Source organism: Thunnus thynnus, chromosome 12 (assembly GCF_963924715.1).
Source record: "Thunnus thynnus chromosome 12, fThuThy2.1, whole genome shotgun sequence".
In the NCBI taxonomy this organism is placed as follows: Eukaryota; Metazoa; Chordata; class Actinopteri; order Scombriformes; family Scombridae; genus Thunnus; species Thunnus thynnus.
Genome location: NC_089528.1, coordinates 19,151,578 through 19,170,167, shown reverse-complemented (window position 1 = coordinate 19,170,167; position 18,590 = coordinate 19,151,578). Strand labels below are relative to the sequence as shown.

Sequence of the window (18,590 nt, the reverse complement as noted above, 5' to 3'; positions counted from 1 at the left end):
CCAGTTCAAGACCCGATGTGGGACCTTCTTTGTAAGGTAGTTTATTATTTTCTAAAATTAAAAAAGTGTCATAAAAACAAAAACAGGATTTTTTTTTCCTATTTCCACTTTTATTCGAATACAAATACAGATACAAATAATTTTGCTGCCTCAACTAATACAGATACAAATACAAATACTGGGATCTCTGCACATTCTGTTGTGGTGGGTGACGGTCATTTGTTGATGTTAGCAGGAGAGAGGCAAGGCACTCAGGAGCATGCAAAAACATCACATCCTTTGGATTTTCACAGAAAAACCAGCCCAAGTCCCTCATATAAAAATCAGTCCACAGGCTGATGTAGGCAACCAAAAAAGGAGACATTTCTCTCACTTTTTTAAGTTACGGTACAACCTGTGCACTCCTTGGCAATAAAAAATGATTAATATACTCAATTTGCTTCACAATTCTTACATATAGCCCCTTTAACATTTTATTTTTGCAGAAGGGGGATCAACTTACACTGAATGAGTATCAGACAAATTTCCCACCAAATGGCTAATTATCTTGGCTATCTCTATCTCTATGATGCTGGCTGGAATAAACAGTTATTAGCAGTAACTGTATTGCAAAAATTGAAGACTCCTCACTCACATGTAGAAAACATGGATATTAAACATCCATGATAGAAGACTAGTCCACAGCACAACGTCTCCTCCTCAGGCACTCAAGTGTTCCAATCATTATCAAGCAATGCATTGTGGGACTTCAAAAATGGAGTCAGCTGCGGTGTCCTCACAATTATGACCAGATATTTTGATAGAAATACAACAAACATTATACAGGATTCAAATGATGAGTCTTACAGTAATATTTTTATGGGTACCAGCACATATTGGTATCAAAGGAAATGAAATGGCAGATATCACATTGATTTGGCAGTTAGCTTCAGCAAGACAGAAATCAAGAGCATTGTTAAGCAGAGATAGGGAGTCCCTAGCAAAAAGGGGAATAATTTATTTATTTCATACACTTTCTGTAATAAAACATCTAAAGCCAAAAAATCTTATCAGATGGGGGATCCTGGGACAAAATCTGATCGAATGGGGGTCCGTGGTCTAATTTGCATCCGTTTAGGGGTGCCTGAAGTGAAAAATTTTGAGAACCACTGTACTAGATATTCTGATCCACACTCTATACCACTTGGTGGCGGTAATGAGCCAATTCGTTGTTTGCCAACCGCCAAAGAAGAAGAAAGGGGAACGAAGAAGAAGAAGAAGAAGAAGAAGAAGAAGTGTCATCATAATACATCCATGGGTGTCCTGTGTTATGTAGCTGTCAACAGTTGTTAGTAGGCGGACTATCCATCTATCTCTCCTACGTAATATACTCTTATGACAATGTTCAACATGGGGGTCTTGTGTGTCGCCAGAAGCGCGTTCACGTCCAGCCGTTGTCTCGGTGTTTACGCCAGAGCATACACCGGTCGGTATTTCTGCTTTACGTTTCTCTCCGGTGTTTCAGCTCCGACGGGTATCCGTGTGAGGAGGTACAGTCAGGAGAAAAATGTCCCCGGACAGTTTGTGTGCTATCACCTTAATCATAGGACCCTGCTGAAAATCCAGGGACAAGACACAGGCCCGTTTCTTCAGGGGATCATTACCAATGACATGGAGCTGCTGGAGGAGCCTGGACCCAGAGTCATGTACTCACACATGCTCAATGTGCAGGGGAGAACGCTGTATGACATAATGTTGTACAGGTGAGAGTACGCCTCATTATACTGTAAAACACCTGTTCGTGTTACAAAACCCTTGATCCAAGTTAAAATTAAAATTACTTTTTTTTTTTTTTAAATGCAAACATTAACACTGCTAGTGTGGCCCCTCTGCCCTCTTATCAGATACAACAGTTGTTTCCCTGAAAGAGTGGGTAATATAGATAAAATTCTCTATTACGATAAAGCAAATTTTCTGGGAAATCAACTAAGAAACTGTACAATAAACAGGAAGGAATGTCTGTTTTTTGGCTAACTAATACAACAAATTAAATACTTGACAAATCAAGTTATGTCATCACACTGATGCAAAAATCACTTAAGATCCAAAGCATTCCCATGAAGCAGTCATGTTCATTAATTTGCAGTGTTTTCCACAGTGGTCCAATATACCTAGAGATATTAAAGGGACTGCTACAACAGTATAAATAGGCACAAAAAAACCTGATATCCTCTTTTGAATGAGCCCCTCTTGTGTTATTTCCCAATCTGGCATCTTCTTTCACAGGAAATAGCTTACAACAAATTAAGGAAGCAAGATGCTTCAAATATACTGTTTCATTAATGTTTTAAAACAAAAAAGTGACCGTAAACCTATATTTCAGTAAGACTTCTATGTTAAAGAGTGTCTGATAAGGCGCAGTGCAGAAAAATAATGTAACCCAGCCTGTCACTGTCAGTTTTGGGCTATAGGAAATTTTAATTAATGTGTGTGTGTGTGTATGTATATATATATATATATATATATATATATATATATTTATATGTGTGTGTGTGTGTATATATATATATATATATATATTTATTTTTTTTATTTTATTTTTTTCACAATGTTCAGACATTTTACTGACCAAACAAATAGTCAATTAATTAAGAAATTAATCAACAATGATGAAAGTCATTAGTTGCAGTCCTAGAGGATGGTAATATAAAGTTGTTTATATTAATCCATAGTTCACGTTCACACACTTGTTTTCCATTTACTTTGGCTTATTATTTATTTAGACCTCTTCTGTACAGACAATGATAATTCTCTCTAGCACATAGACTCATGTTGTTCCCATCATAGCTCTGCCCATTTTCAACCTGATCGGAAATCTAATCAGCCACAGTAAATAAAAATACCCATTGTAGGTGCAGGGCCTCTAAATAAACTAAAACTTGAATTACACAGAGAGAATCAATAGTATTTCAGATTGTGCCACTGCCACAAATTTGTATGATGTCATATCTATAATATAATTGGAAATCCGTCTATGACATAAAGTAAAAACTCCAACTGAAGTAGACCAGGCAGGTTAAGGGAAAATGGCCACACCAGAAAAGAATGTTGTAACACTGAATCACAAAATAACTCAAAATTGTATATTGATTGTAGAATTTTGATGGTGGATTTTACACAACTTGCTTTATTTCCTTTCAGTCTAAAAGAAGCAGATGCAGGGTGTGGCGTTTTCCTGGAGTGTGACAAAACAATAAAGGACTCAATCTTGAGACACTTGAAGGTGTACAAGATCCGCAGAAAGGTCAACTTAAACCCATGTCTAGAGCTCTCTGTGTGGGCGGTGCTCCCCCAGCAAAAAAAACCGGGTCAGCAGGTCAGTAAACCTGAGCTGTCCTCCCCAGAAAAGGCTCTGGTATGGGAGACAGATCCTCGAACTCAGGAAATGGGCTGGAGACTGGTTTTGGACAGTCAAGTTGACCCCTTGGATATCATTGCATCATGTCAGAAAGGTGACACAGAGGAGTACCACAGACATCGCTATGCAATAGGTAAGACCAGTTAGTAGATTAGAACACATACAGTATGTAACAGAAGACAATGGCACAAGAAGAACAGCTTTTCATGCACATGTGCTCTTTGAATGTTAAGTTTTGTTTGCTTCCTTTGCTGTCATTGTTGTCTAGGACTTCCTGAGGGAGTGAAGGACCTTCCTCCTGGGGTGGCATTACCACTAGAGTCAAATCTTGTATACATGCAGGGCATCAGTTTCAGCAAGGGCTGTTACATCGGCCAGGAGCTCACAGCCAGGACGCATCACACGGGGGTGGTTCGGAAACGCCTGATGCCAGTACGCTTGTCAGCTCCTGTTCAGGACCTCAAGGAAGGAGCCGCGCTGCAAACACAGTCAGGCAAGCCAGCTGGGAAGCACCGAGCAGGGATTGGGGAGCTAGGCCTCAGCCTAATCCGCCTGGCTCATGCCAAAGAGGAGTTGATGCTCAAATCTTCTGACGACACCACAGTGACACTTGAGGTCTCTGTGCCAGACTGGTGGCCTAAGGATGTGAAAAGCAACTGAGGAGGATGTTTTATAGCTCCCTAAAATGTGACATGCATCACAACTGACAGATTTGTCATAGACAGAACCCTGAAGTACAGTATGTTGCACAGCTGTACAGCACTGACCCATATTTGTATTTTGTTTGCAATAGAACCTGCTTTTAGAGTGATTTTTCCCAAATTGTATATTATTTACAGCATAATTATGATATTTAATGGACGTACTGCAGCACTATACAAGAAGATATACAAACCATGACATGGTGTTGGTGGAATTTTAATAAATTTTCAAAAAAGCAATGCAAAAACTCAATCAAGTTGTCCTCTTATTTATTTTTTCAACTTCATATTTCAGTGCAAAAACACAAAAACCACAAACCACATTTGAGATTCCAGTACATCTCAAACCAAAGGTGTAGTAGTACCTTTTATCATCATCTTTTTTGCACCATACAAATTGGCACTTTTCATTCAAGCTACTTCCAGGTGAACAATAAATTGTTTAGACACATCTGATGAGAACATCTTATTCCTGATAAAGGAGATGCTGCCCTCTTGTGGATTGTATGGTGTCCCGGATTTGCTGTAACATGGTTTCTGGCTGCAAAGTCAATGCTGAGTGATCGAGCCGCTTAAAATCTTCGTTGCAGAGTAGGCATTCAAGTATGTGAGCCACTCTTTGTAAATCAAAGGCAGCATGGTAGGGTCCAAGGTTGGTGAGGATCTCTGAGAGATGCCGTGGGTAGTCAGAGGAATCACCAGAGGAGCACGCGTTCAGGAAAGCCATTCGGTTGTCAGCAATGATTTTGAGGAACGAAGCAAATTCTCCATAATCGATGCCAGAACAGGCCTTCATGATGACCTGAAAAGTAATACGCACAAGAATGACTTTACATGATAATCCCCATATTGTAGATTATCAGGGTAGCAATCAGGTTTTGGGATAATATGCAGGCTGAACAGTCTTATCCCTAAAGTACCTGACAGTGCTGATGCCATGAGTCCATCGTGTTCCTCCACTCATTGATCTCTTTCTGGACGGATGACAGCTCACTCTGAAGGAACTGCCACATGATGTCAATGTTGCAGCCATTCAGCCAATTATGATTGATGGAGATGGTGTCCTCCTTTAAGATAAAATGTCATGATCATGAATTGTTGACATCCATAAAACATGCATTTATAATAAAAGAAAATTCCCATTTGTCACTGTCAGACAACAGATTATAATGTAGAGTGTGTCATTTGATATCATTACCTTTGTAGTTCTTACCAGATTATAAACTTGATGATGCCAGCCACTGGGCACAAAAATGATTTCACCTGCCTCTTGAATAATCTCAAGAGGCTGACAGGCTTCTTCAGAGTGTGGAAAAAGGCCTCTGTCTCGAAGTTCAGCTGATGTTACGTCATAAGTGAGGTTGCCGTGAGTGTCTCGTAAGAACTCCTCTTGGCCTGGGGGATAGAGGAGCCATTTCTTCCTGCCACAGATGTTTGCAGACCAACTGTAGGAGCGGAACACATCAGCATGGAAGGGTGTCCTAGTGGCAAGAAACCGTGTTAGATTGTATGAAAAAGGAAATATTTAGCTATAGTGTGAGTGTAACTTTATCATACCATGAACCTTTGGGTCCCATGTAGACAAACCGGTAGTCATCCACTTCAAGTGTATCCCAGTATTCATTGAGCCAGTCAGAAGAAAAGAACACTGGTGTAACGTAAACATTATGTTCTGGAAAGTCCCTGCAGTATAAAACACAACATTAATTATGGGATAGTTACAATATAATGTGCAAAATACTGTGTAATATCCATCCACAAAAAGAGCAAGTTCAATCTGTATTCATTCCTTGACCTTCACCTTGACATGTGCCAGTCTTTAAGATAGAGACATCCTTTAGGTGATGAATGGCCATTCTGGATGTATTCCTTCCAGTAGTGTATGAATTCTTTGAAAGGCATAACTTGTTTAGGGTTTGCATTGTATTCCTTGGCATTGCAGTTTGCAACAGGAACAGGAGTCTCATCTGTGATGAAAAAAATAAAATAAGCGGTCATTACAGCAGCTACACACACTGACAGTGATGTATGGTGGTTAGTCAATATATTAGTAATAGGCTTATTTACCAAACTCTTGCAACAGTTTCTGGAAATTAGGCTTCCCCTCCTCAGTCACCCACTGTTTTCTACACTTCCAATCCTCAGTAAACCTTCTTGAAAACATACATGGGTGATTGGGGAGCAAGTACTTTTTGAAGAATTTAGAATAGCTGAGTTCCTTGTCGATGTAATCTAAGAAATGTGAGGACCAAAACTGCTCATACGACTGTCTTGGTATTTTGACCAGGCTGCAGCAGTTACGGTACGCCTCCCTATCCATGATGGTAAACAAGAGGTTGGCTAGCCAGTTAGCGAGATTAGCTGTCACGATTAGCAGAGCTCGTGGGTCGATTGATTTGACATCACAGAGCGTATGTCTTTTCGCATTAACTGTTAAAATTCAAACCTCATTAAGCTAGATAACTTAACATTGTGCTAAAATGCTGTTTTTCTATTTCGACAACAGGTCGTTGCTGATGTCTCCATTCCGGGGGGATAGCAGGTTATGACTCCTGAATGACGAACATATCTATATCGTTACGATTTGTTTTTCGTCACCTCTGCCTCTTTACTAACGCTTCTCATTAATTTAATACTAATATCGCTCGCTATCTCAAATATTAACGAAATTATCGCCCTTGCTGACTACACCTATTTCTCCAAAACCTTGTCGCGACAGCTTTTTCTGACAGCAGAGTTCAAGTCGGATAGTAAACACGGCCGTACTCATGCATGACGTCACTTCCGTGATAAACATCACCTACTGAGAAGAGTATTGGGTAACGTCATGCTAATGTTTACCACTAATGTGGTGTGGGTCAGCAATACTTTATACTTTGTACCAAGAGGAAGTGATAAATCCTAAGAAGGGTTATAACATTATAATGACGCGCTCGTAATGCGGTCAGTTGGATAAAAACCCCGCTTTTCCACAGCTGAAGCTGCCAGTGTGAACGCCTCAGCTGAGCTCATCTGCTGCCTGGATACCTTATTACACTTCAGACTAAGTATGTTCAGTATCAGAACAGAGGGAACAGTCAGTATAGTATCCTAAAGGTATGTATTGTGCATTTTTAATCTTTAATCGTGTTCTTCTTCTAGGAGAATCAGTATATCTCCTTCCAAAATGAGCCGGGACGTCCCCATCCACAGCTGGCCCGGCTCATATTACATCAACAGTGAGAAGCGGTGGGAAAACGGCACCCTTTCCCTCACCAGAACCACGGTGAGCTTCGTCTCCAGCCAGAGTAAGGAGAGTCTCGCCAGTTTCCGCCTCTCCCGCATCATGGAGATTAAGATGGAGTCGTCCAGTTTCATCTTCAGCACCCTCACGGTGCTCGAGGAGGGCAACGTGAAGCACTGGTTTGGCTCCCTTAAGCCCAACAGGGTGGTGGTTTATAATGTGTTGGAGCATTTCTGGAGAGAGCGCCTCCTGTCTCCCAGCTCAGAGGCCCGAGGGGCTGAGTGTCAGCCCTCCAAAGGCAGAGAGCTGATAAACCTGGTGGCAGGGGCACAGAGGAGACTGGAGGACACTGGGAGAGTCCTCAGCCATCAAGGAGAGCAGTTTGACAACATGATGCAGGGACTGGAGAAGATTGACTCCGACCTGGGCGTAGCTGATAAGTAATTTAAAACCTAAACATGCACAATTTTTCAGTTAGAAGTCTGGGTAATGTTTTCTGTTAATGTCATGTTGTACTGAGTTGTTACAATACAGAAACAGGTCTAATTTAGTAGAGGAAGATGTCATACACTCACACAACTTCTTCCTGTCCATTTCTGCTGCTCTGTTGGCAGACTCTTGTCAGAGCTGGAGTCTCCTTCCTGGTGGCCTTTTGGTAAACTCCCCTGGAAGGCTCAGCAGGAGGCCAAGGCCGAGGATGCTGCAAGAGCTGCAGCTACTGCTGCTGGTAAGGGGTCCGGGAAAAATAAGGTGATCACAAGCATCCCGGCTGTGGTGTCCAAAGGTGGAGATTCTGACTTGAAGCCCGGTTGTTTGTTGGTGCTGGTTTCCTCCCTGGAGGTGCGAGACACAAGCTGCCAACTGCTTCACCGCTTTGAACGGAATGAGATCGACGAAATCAGGGTGCACAGTCCTTACGAGATCACCGTTAGACAGCGGTTCATTGGGAAGCCTGATGTATGCTACCGGTTCCTGTCTGCTAAGATGCCAGAGGCGTTGTCAGTGTTGGAGATGCAGTACAAAAAGAAGGTTGAGTTCACTGTCGAGTACACAGCTTTCAAGACAACTCCACTTTCATCTCCATGTGACACAGAGAGGCAAATTGGGAATGAAGGTAAGGAATACATAACATAGATAAAGGCAATGTTTGAATTTGACCACTAAGTGGCAGTAAAGCTCTATGTTTTCACCCTTGTGTATTATTTAGTGTGCAGCCACGTGTAAAAACATTTCATCCACATGACTTTTGGACACAGTCTTGACAGAAATGTATTTTGATGAGTCACTTCATCCTGATTGCCTCAGTTGCTGTACTTTGAGTTTACTGTCTGGTTTCCTCATAAACAACATATGCACTCTGCGCTTTTTCACCATCTCCACCCTTGGAGTCAGGTTTGCTGCAGAAGTGCCAAGAGACAGAGGTCCCGCTGGAGGTCCCAGCAGGAGATCTGTCCCAGTTGCAGGTGCATGTCCTCCAGCCATCTGTTAGTCAGGCTGAGGCCCAAGAACTCAAACAGGTGAGGCCCAGTTGGACATGTTGTACTTCCATTGCCTGTGTGAATATGTGACTTTCACTATTGTTGCATTTAGATTTTTCATGTTTGTATATATAAGGCAGGCAGGTTTACCACAAATAATGGCAGCTGTTATAGTAAATAATCCTTTGGTTTTAGTAACATGTATTTTGATAGTTCCATTCCAAACCACAATTCATTACAGTGATTTTTATTTTTCATCCTGTAGGTTTTAAATGTTAGTTGGTGAGACCACAAACCAAAGTCCGTCCTGGTTTTTAAGAGAGGGAAAGAGACATGGTCAGTTATTTAGTCAGACTGTACAACATCTTTCCATTCAGAACCTCGCAACACTGAGAACTGTTACAGACATGGTCTGTGGTGGCAAGACCTACACAGTGACGCAAATTCAGACCTATGATTCAGACAGTTTCTTTTTTTTTGTTTGTTTGACACACTATTACAGGTTGCTTAGAATGAAATATCTGATGGATAACCTTTTAAGTAAGCTAATTAAGTTTTTTAAATACCATATTTAAATACATATCGCATACAGTGTTAAGACAAGTGAATGAATGACTGTATTACATACTGTATCTATATTAGCACAAGGTGCTAATACCTGGTGACAAGATTATATGATAGATTACCTGATTCTGGGGGATGACAAAATAATGAAAACACCTCAGACTCTGAAATAGCTAAACCTCTACTGCAAACTCTGCTACAAATGTGGGACATATTAATGTGAATGTAAATTCCAACTATAGCACAACCAATAAAGATACAAATACTTTGAGAGTTTAAAAAAGATCTGACAACAATGTATTGGCCAATATTCTTTTTTTACATAAATAATATAGAATAACATTTATCCCTTAAATTTGTTTATAAAGACATTTCACAGTTGAAAATAAACTTTCCTGTGCTCTCAGGTGGACGAACTAAGTAATAATGAGACTGTAACAGACCTTTGCTATTTCTTGTTACTTAACAAACAACATATACACAGACTGATATACCTGCAACAAGCTGATATTGGCCAATATGTCGACCTGGACAATTTATTGATCAGGCTCTATTTAGAACTATTTGTCATCTGTTAAAGTTATCAGGCAATTCGCACTTTGATATGTGACATATGAAAGCAATTGGTATCCACATTGCAGGCACAGTGGTTATATATATATATATGTACACACACACACACATATATATATATATATATATATATATATATATATATATATAACCAATTTGCCAATCACAAAATTCCAAATTCTATGATAAAGAGGAATCTTAGACACAATTTGAAACTAACCAATAAGGACATGATTGACATATGTGGGGTCTGACCATTACTGGTAATTTGCTTGTGGCCGAATATGACCCAACCTCATTGCAGTGTTTTCAATTGTGGTTTAGTTTCTCAAAAGTCCTTTTTCATCGCACATTATTTTGTCTTCCCACTGCATCAATCATATCTCAAAAGAGGCAACACTTTTAATCTAATATTTGGTTAATTATTATACACAATAACAATGTACAATAGTTCCACATTGTTTTTATCAGTACAATAGTTTTTCAAACAAATTTGTCATGGCAGCGGCAGCATTGGGTCTGTGATACAGCTTGACTTGTCTGTTGTGACTATAAATGGCATATTGTCTACAGCTGATAATGGTTCAAACTTCAAAGGCTACCAATTTTGACTGAAAACTACATTTCTGTACACACCCTGCTCTTAATGTAATTCATGTCGAGATTAGAATCTACGGTGAGGCAACTTGTACAGAGGGTTACTTGTTTTAACACCCTGCCTTAAATGCTTTAGCAAATATGTCTTTTTGTTCAAGCACATATTAAAGAAGTAACATTGTTTGAGGTTGGACATTCCTACTTGTTAACAGTACAAACTGGCTCACAAAAGAATGATTACGCATCTATTCAGTTTAATGTACTGTATTTTTCTATTAGTTCACAATCCTGGAATTACACCACTAATGCACAAGACACAAGGCTCATATATTTTTTCTATTAGTTCTAGCCTAAATATTTAATTTTGGGGGTTTCTACATGACTTAAGTTTTGTATAAGCAGCAGCTAAAAATATTCATTTTCTGTGTTTTTCTATGACACACCAAAACTCATGTGAATGTTAACTGCAAGGTGGGATTCAGTCATGTTCTCCTAGTTGAAATTATAAAGTCACAGACCTGAGTGAGCGAATACAGTTGTTCCTCGGTGTGTATTGACATACTATCTGTTTTTCAAACTGCTGTCTGGAGCTGTTTCTGTGCTCAGTTGCAATGTCCGCATATATTGGCCAGTGAAAACTGACATAATGTCAGTGGATGTGTGAGCGCGCGCGTGTGTGTGTGTGAGAGAGCATGTGTAGCATAACATAATATTAGTTTAGAAACCATGGTGGTGGGGTCTGGAGTGAGTGTTTATTAGGTTTTGCTTGGCACATCACAGTATATTTAAGTTGTTCCATCAACCATAACATACACTGTTGTTGGACCATGGAGATGGAGTCACAGTATTCCTTAAACCCACTGAAAGTAGAAAACAAACAGTATCGTATGATATCAATGATCCCAGGAGACAAGCCAAGACGTCTCTCTGGAATATCTTCTCAAGTTTCATAGACTGCATAATATGAAATATTATCATATCTGCCACATGAGTAGCTGTTTTTGCATTATGGTTGGTGTTGAATTGTAATGTTGCCTTCTCATCTGCAGACATTTAGCAGAAGCTCATTGTCTTTGGAGCCAGAGTGAGGAGAAAAAAAACTCACTCATCTACTCCTCTTTCTTTATTCCAATAATACACTCTCTTTCTCACTCGCCATTTTCACACCTCTTTACATATGGTCTACATGTTCTGCCCTGTGTTCACTACTCGCCCACTTTTTTGTAGGTTTTAATAGTGAATCTTTTCTTATTTGTGTCCTGCTCCTCGGTTGTCCATGTTCACTGGGGGCTGATATGTAATTTTTTAAACAAATGAGTATGCGTGTGTCTCCATGTGAGTGTAATTATTGGATTGCGTGTGCATGTGTGTGTGTGTGTGTGTGTGTGTGTGTGCAGATGCTGATGCAGCTGAAGAACCTGGCTCTGGAAGCAGAGACAGAGCTGGAACGGCAGGATGAAGTTCTGGACGTCCTGACCAGCTCCACGGACCGAGCCACAATGCACATAGAAAAGCACACCTGCCGCATGAAAAGACTGCTGTAGCTGAGACGCATGCGGTCACCATGTTCCTCCTGAGAAATGCACTACAAGCTTTCTCCTTGTCCTTGCGGGATTGGTACGGCTTGAGAACACTGACGTACAGTGCTAGGGACTTTTTCCATATACTCATTAATAGTTCATAGGATTTTTGTTGCATTTGCTGGTAATCACATGATGTTGGGGTCAAGTGTCAGTGATTTCAGGGAAATACGGTGGAACGCCTCGGCAATGTCTGTTTAACACTAAAGATGTTCATTGAAGTCTGTGAAATTTGCACATTTAAGGTCAGGTTATGACCTTAAAAGCATGAGGATTTTTTAATACTTGTTTCTTTTAGAGAAATGGAGTGTTGCAAGTGCACATTTGTCATTTTTGATTTGATCTTCTTTTTTAATACTTCATTTGAAACAATTCAACCATTTAGGTCTGAGAAAAGTCCACTATCTATATGCAGGGTTGAGTCAATGCTCTCCCCTTTCAATGTGGATCCTGCAGCCTTTAGCAACTGTGACTAGCATTGTTAGCATTACATTCACATTAGATGCTATTGCCTGGACACAAGTCTCATGTTTTCACATTTTGCCAGTAATTACAGCATTTCAGATGTTTAGAATAGTAGCTCTGGAAATAACTGTCATTCTGAAAACACCATTTTCTCCATTTTCTCTATTTTTTGAGTTGCCATATCTAAATGAAGTGCTTGATCGCCACTTAGTTCAGATTATGTGGAAAGGTGTGCTCTAAAAATGAAGATATAACTATAGAGAAGGACTTGCCCTCCACTCGATTCAGTGCCCAGCAGTGGTGCTTATGGTTTGTCCTATTAAACACAATATGGAGTGTTTGAGTGGGAAGCCAGTGAGGGATCATGTCCTTGTCAGTGCATTAGTGACTCCTACTGGTTGGTCGTGGCACCAGGGTGAGATCTGGGGGAATAGAATAACCCTCAGTGCGTGTCATGCCCTTCCAGTGGAGCCGGCGGGTGAAAATATAGACAGGATTATCGGAGGAGACACACACGGCAGTCTAAACCCTCACAACGTGTATTGGGAGACAGCAATGACGACGACTGCAGTAAAAGGTGAAATGGACACTAGAAGTACAAAAAAAGACAATAACTAGTCTATTTACTCTCTCAGCACACAGATTTAAAAAAACTGCATGTTACAAGACAGATTTTGCATTAAAATGAATCTTAGAGGGATAGATAAAGTTACCGTAGTTTCTGATGCTTTATAACCATTTCTGACCTAAAGCTTGTTTTTCTCAAGTCCAAGGTGTCACTTATCCTCTCTGCACACAGTTTCACCGTGGCTTACTGTTGCATGTCTCGATATTGCTGCTGTGTACTGCATCAAGTGGAAATGTCCCATCATTATCAGCATATAGCAGAAGACTGTAAACGTGCAACTAAGTAATGGGACTTATGACAATGTAACAGAAAACACTCCCTCTCTCTGTTTTTAAGTATTGTTCACAGAATACTCCACCTTAAGGTCCACATCTACTGTATATGTCTTGCTGAAGATTGATATTATCCTAAATCTGTATGATGTCTAAAGGACTGATGTGTGTATTGTATTTCTGTAATTTTATTGTGGTCTGTTACCACTGTGAACTTGTAATTAGCTGTCAGTTAATCTTGAAATACCTGTGATTTAAAAAATATTGATCTCATCACTGTATAGATGCTTGTTTTTGCTGATAATACCAAGTTTATCTTGACTCTGGATACAACTAAACGATTAGCTTTAAATATAAGGGAATAAATCTGCACCTTCATCCTCTTCTTATCGCATGAACCCTAACTGGTATCGTAAGTAATGGAATTAATTAATTTTTATCAGCCAGTTTGCCTCAAGTCATCACTGTTGGAAGTCTGTAAAAGCATATAATTTGCAATAAACTAAAGTTTAAAATCCAAATGATCAACTGTAACCAATAGTTTTATATTAACAATGGATCAAATGACAGTGTGAAAGTTCACTGGTAGTGATAAACCCACAGAGAGTTATCACCCGACTCTGCAGTTCCTCTCCAGTCTATAGAGCTTTTTAGTGTCTGTCAGCTCATCGTTTTGGTTTTACAGCTTAGAACACAAAGTTATTGACCAGCTGGTGAACATAGTGGAGCATTTAGCTGCTGAAGAGCCAAGAATTTTCCTCAGGAAGTGGAGACCAAATCAGAGCTAAAAGGAGAGTGAATACTGGAATTACATTTGTCAGGTGGACATTAGCATGACTCCAACTGAATTATGTTGGTCAGTGTCTGCTGGATGTGTAAATAGGCAACTGTTTGCTAACACATTTGCCTTATCAACTTCATAAGGTGTATTTACAGCATCTTACTCTGTTTCCATAATCTTTGCTCAACAGCCTTTGTTCAACATTGTAAAACAGGTTTTTATTTCACCTTCAGCTTCATAACTGTAGCCAACAATGTGCTTTGAAGGTTGAATTGTCATCAGACCTTTGTATACAATCCTCCACTGAATGTGGATATAAGCAGTTGAGAATTTTTAGCTCTGGAAAATGCAATTTGGCTTTTATCAGCTTTTAACACCAGTTTATGATGGAATGCCTTGTAAATATTATTATAAGCAAGCTGAAGGTTTTGAACAACCAATTGACTGGGATCAGCAGAACACTTGAGTATAATATCCTGGCATAAAATGACCATTAAAGCCAAAGAAACAACATCATTTAGTAACTGGAAAGCAAATTAGGTTTAGTTATTTGGAAGATTTCTGAGCCAGTGAAATGAGCCTCCTGAATTCTAACCAGGCTTTATTCCTTAACTGAAAGTCAACTGGCAACGCCCCTCATAGTCGGCTCCCATGTGACAAATTGCAACAGAGAATATGAAAACATGTGCAAACTAGAAACGGATGTTAATTACTGCTTCAGCCGCTGCGCATGCTGTTGTGTGGAAGTGGCGCACTTTGTACGGTCTGCTATAACATCCTGTTGGCACCAAGACTGTTGGCATCAGCTGACCACCCCTGTCGGGCCGCTTTCACCAGAAGAGGGGACTACTTAATGTCAACAGTGGACCTGATTTGATTTGGCAAGTGGCTGAGCACTCAATTATGAATCAGGATGAAGCCTTACATAAAGGGGTTTGAAAGCAGACCGACAGCCTCGCTCAACAGTCTGGTCCCAGTTAGCATGAACTTATCACTTCTATTAAACACAGCCCGTCATGAAAGATATGAGACACTCAATGTACAGGCACATGTTAACTCAAAAGGGATGCCTAGTTATGACATTATGAAAAGTCCTTCCAGCACGGTTGAATATGTTTTCACTGTGGACTGTTTATTTCTTGTTGATATGAGTGATAAACAGTCAGATTTTGGAAGTCCCAAACTCCAGAAGCACACCACATGGTTATGTGAATTCCAACCCTTAAAAAAGGTTAGGGAAATAGAGCGTACACTGGCGTGGTTTTGAAGCAGCCTTGCAATACGAGGAAGTGGTGGCGGTCTTGTCTGACCACAGATACATGAGATCCGGCTTTGCCTTCCTAACGGATGGTATGGAGACACAAGGGATTTTGCTGGCCTTGACTTCCAAGTCTGTTTACTTGATAGCTCTGCGGTGCGCTCTCTCATTCGAGGAGCGTGTCTCCATTGATGGCCAATCAATCAACTCATGCTGGGAAAAAGCAGTCCGAGTCTGGGCTACGAGGGCACATGTGGGTTGCACTGTACTCTAAAATATGGAGACATGTGACTGCAGTACAAATAGGCTGGAGTCGTCATCCTTGGGAATATGTTTTTTAGTTTCCTATTTGTAAAATTTAGCACTTTGCTCTCTTGCCATGTTTTATATAATGCAATGATGAGTTCTGCTGATCTTTTATTACCTTTTCTAATGACTTGTGCATGTACTTACATAATGCATTTAGTAGTTCTTAGTGCTTTGCATCAATTACACGTCTAGATTTATGAGTAATTGTTTATGTGTAGCCTGCTGTGAGCAGACTAGAATACGATTGCTAAATATTACAGAAATGTAACTTCCTCTGCACTATTAGACCATGTCTGAGTCTAATGGCCTGATTCTTGACTCACGTCCTGGCCGGCCTCTTACTAGTGCAGGTGTTGCTGGGTTTCCTTTTGCTGAGGGAGTTTCTGGTTTCAGGAAATATGGCCTGTTGGTTAATGTTAGAACTGGGAGAAAACGTTCCTGGAAGGAAGGTGCTTGAGTCCAACCAGGGGGTGTATATGTAGTCTCCAACAGAAAGTGATATGACACTCAACATCCTCATCTTGTCATATCCAATTGTCATTATTCTACATGCATAAATTTACCTGTGGATTTGCAACATTTGACTATATTTCTTGTAGATATACTGTATTTGCATTCTCTGCGCATACATTGTTTGGATTCAGATCTTTCTTTGGCTTGGTCAGACCAAAAATGTGCTCTGCATGGCTGCTTTTATGGTACTTTCCCAGGTGCTGAGCTGCTTGATGATATCATGTGCTCTTATTGTTATGTTTTCCTTGGTCTTTGAGGCGAACTTTGGTTTTCTGGCTTTTGTTTCACAAACTTTTCTCATTTCTGTACAACAGAGTTAACAGCTAGGCAGCCAAAGCAAACTTGGCTGTGGTTTAATACAGTAGTATCAGTCTCAAATCAACTCCAGGTGAAATCCCACATTACAACCCACCTGAACTCTGCTAAAGTGCTTGCCTTTCTCGCATATGCATACTGTGTTACTTGCTACTTTACTGACTATGATGTGATACTGTATATGCAAGTGTAAGGAATGGTTCAGCTAATTCTTATCATGTTAACATCTTAAAGAGTGTAACGACTTACTCCTTGAAGTGAGATCTTTTGTCCTTTAGTGATACCCCATCAGCCTCACCCACCAAAACACAGCATTAACTTGTTAAATCTGATCGTCTCATTGGCCATTAAGTAATGAAATATTCCATAAAAACATACTTTTAACCAAGTTATTGTTAATGTGTGCTCTTTGAATTCAGTAGAGGGCACCAGTGAGTTGCTGATGGTGGGATCCAATTCATTAACAACAAAAAGCCATTGCATTATGACCTTTGCACTTCCTGTGATGACAGCATTATTTTAATATGTATTACTTCATGGTGTGAAGGGTCAGCTGGAATACCACACTGTCTGCTGAGTGTGATGTATGCATATATACTATACAGAATGAATTCACAAAACACTTGCAAATGTGTCTGTGTACAGTATATTTGGAGGCAAACATCCAAAATATAAAATAAGTCTTTTTTTTTTTCTTCATCTCCTCCCTTTCATTGGACTCAGTACCGTAGATTTGGTCTTTGTCATTATATAAAATTAAATGACTGCTCTACATTTTAATCTTTGCATATGGAAATTAACAAAAAGCACAGCAACGGTAACCAACAACAAACTTTTCTTTGCAGGTCTTACTTTTTTTCTTTGGGAAACCTCCACTACAAATGCATCACACTTGTTTGCATAAGGTTAAAATGAGTACAACAGTCCAGGGTTGCAACTTTGGCAAGTGTGAGGAGTCCTTTTTGCAATGACTGGATTATGTATTCATTAAAACCCCATCTATACAGTTCCCCAAACAGGTTGTCAGGCCAAGAGCCAACTCACACCGCATCAGTACTTTTACAAGCGGGCCCCCCAGAAACGTTCAGCGAGTCTGTTTTTAGTGGCTCTTACTGCAAATGGAAACACTTAACTCCCACAATAAATTACCCACCCGACCGATGCCACACTGTGTAGACCCCCAGCTAGTCACAGACAGAATCTGGATTTATATTTTAAAATCAAATCCTCTTGGAATTTTCTATGTCACGGTGACTTTGGGTCACATGAACTGACAAGGGGGCAGGAAAAAAATTAATCACGCTAAGGTTGTTGCACTAGCGTGCAGCCTGCAGGGCCAGCAGTTTGATCAAAGCTAAGGATGTGTCCCCCCCTCACCTCAGTGGGGTTGACACTGGGGTCATTTCAGGATAAAAATAGACTTTCTTGGTTACTCATTTTCTCTGGGAAGTAAATACCCATTAGTGCAGCAGGCCAGTGATCTCAAGGACAACACTAGTGTTCAGTCTAAACTATTGTTTATACTGTAGCTGGATGATTAAAAGAGACAACGGCGTATAGCAGGCCCTGCTGTTAAATAGAGCATCCCCAGCAAAAACAGTAATGATGGTGCCCCTGTGAACACAGTCCAGTGGGGTCAAGTTCAGACACTGTGAAAACATACTTAAAAGCACTTGACTTAAACCTCTGTACTGAATGTCGAGGTGTGTTAGGAAATAAGAACAACGTCTAGGACCCTCGCTAAGAGTGCCCGTGAAATAATCCTAATTATCATTCCAGCAAGCTTTGTTTGACCACCTAGTGATGTAATTGCAGCTGACCAAATAGATTGTTGTTGAAATATTGCCCTGCTGTTATAGCTACGTTGTGACAGCGTTGTGTGTTCACTGAGGGCCGGTGCAACCATAACAAACACAGCTGAATCTGGGGTTTACAT

The 18,590-nt window shown here is 40.2% G+C and overlaps 3 protein-coding genes across 4 annotated transcripts; 2 read left to right on the top strand and 1 right to left on the bottom strand.

Moving 5' to 3' along the window:
* Positions 1-1,231: 1,231 nt before the first annotated feature.
* On the top strand, positions 1,232-4,351 carry iba57 (iron-sulfur cluster assembly factor IBA57). The gene is made up of 3 exons (XM_067606154.1): positions 1,232-1,742; positions 3,181-3,530; positions 3,666-4,351. Exons 1-3 carry the CDS (start codon positions 1,375-1,377, stop codon positions 4,055-4,057), a joined length of 1,110 nt encoding a protein of 369 aa, XP_067462255.1. The 5' UTR covers positions 1,232-1,374; the 3' UTR covers positions 4,058-4,351.
* On the bottom strand, positions 4,352-6,834 carry jmjd4 (jumonji domain containing 4). Its single transcript, XM_067606151.1, has 6 exons — positions 6,166-6,834; positions 5,900-6,065; positions 5,656-5,781; positions 5,312-5,579; positions 5,019-5,165; positions 4,352-4,900 (listed from the first exon to the last, which is right to left on the bottom strand). Exons 1-6 carry the CDS (start codon positions 6,416-6,418, stop codon positions 4,565-4,567), a joined length of 1,296 nt encoding a protein of 431 aa, XP_067462252.1. The 5' UTR covers positions 6,419-6,834; the 3' UTR covers positions 4,352-4,564.
* Positions 6,835-6,893: 59 nt separating this feature from the next.
* snap47 (synaptosome associated protein 47) lies at positions 6,894-13,861 on the top strand. Of its 2 annotated transcripts, none has more exons than XM_067606153.1 (5): positions 6,894-7,145; positions 7,240-7,761; positions 7,936-8,435; positions 8,710-8,838; positions 11,931-12,069. In XM_067606153.1, the coding sequence occupies exons 2-4, from the start codon at positions 7,265-7,267 to the stop codon at positions 8,808-8,810; spliced, it is 1,098 nt and encodes a 365-aa protein (XP_067462254.1). In that variant the 5' UTR covers positions 6,894-7,145; positions 7,240-7,264; the 3' UTR covers positions 8,811-8,838; positions 11,931-12,069. The 2 variants fall into 2 exon arrangements, with proteins under 2 accessions (XP_067462254.1, XP_067462253.1); XM_067606152.1 differs by having other exon boundaries at positions 6,899-7,145; positions 8,714-8,838; positions 11,931-13,861.
* Positions 13,862-18,590: the final 4,729 nt, after the last annotated feature.

Excerpts from the sequence above, each read along its gene's own strand:
- snap47 (XM_067606152.1), top strand. The coding sequence starts at position 7,265 with ATGAGCCGGGACGTCCCCATCCACAGCTGGCCCGGCTCATATTACATC. Across the intron at positions 7,762-7,935 it reads GACCTGGGCGTAGCTGATAA|ACTCTTGTCAGAGCTGGAGT; the intron begins GTAATTTAAAAC and ends CTCTGTTGGCAG. Across the intron at positions 8,839-11,930 it reads AGGCCCAAGAACTCAAACAG|ATGCTGATGCAGCTGAAGAA; the intron begins GTGAGGCCCAGT and ends GTGTGTGTGCAG.
- iba57 (XM_067606154.1), top strand. The coding sequence starts at position 1,375 with ATGACAATGTTCAACATGGGGGTCTTGTGTGTCGCCAGAAGCGCGTTC. Across the intron at positions 1,743-3,180 it reads TATGACATAATGTTGTACAG|TCTAAAAGAAGCAGATGCAG; the intron begins GTGAGAGTACGC and ends ATTTCCTTTCAG. Across the intron at positions 3,531-3,665 it reads CAGACATCGCTATGCAATAG|GACTTCCTGAGGGAGTGAAG; the intron begins GTAAGACCAGTT and ends ATTGTTGTCTAG.
- jmjd4 (XM_067606151.1), bottom strand. The coding sequence starts at position 6,418 with ATGGATAGGGAGGCGTACCGTAACTGCTGCAGCCTGGTCAAAATACCA. Across the intron at positions 5,580-5,655 it reads ATGGGACCCAAAGGTTCATG|GACACCCTTCCATGCTGATG; the intron begins GTATGATAAAGT and ends TCTTGCCACTAG. Across the intron at positions 5,166-5,311 it reads ATCATCAAGTTTATAATCTG|GAGGACACCATCTCCATCAA; the intron begins GTAAGAACTACA and ends TTTATCTTAAAG.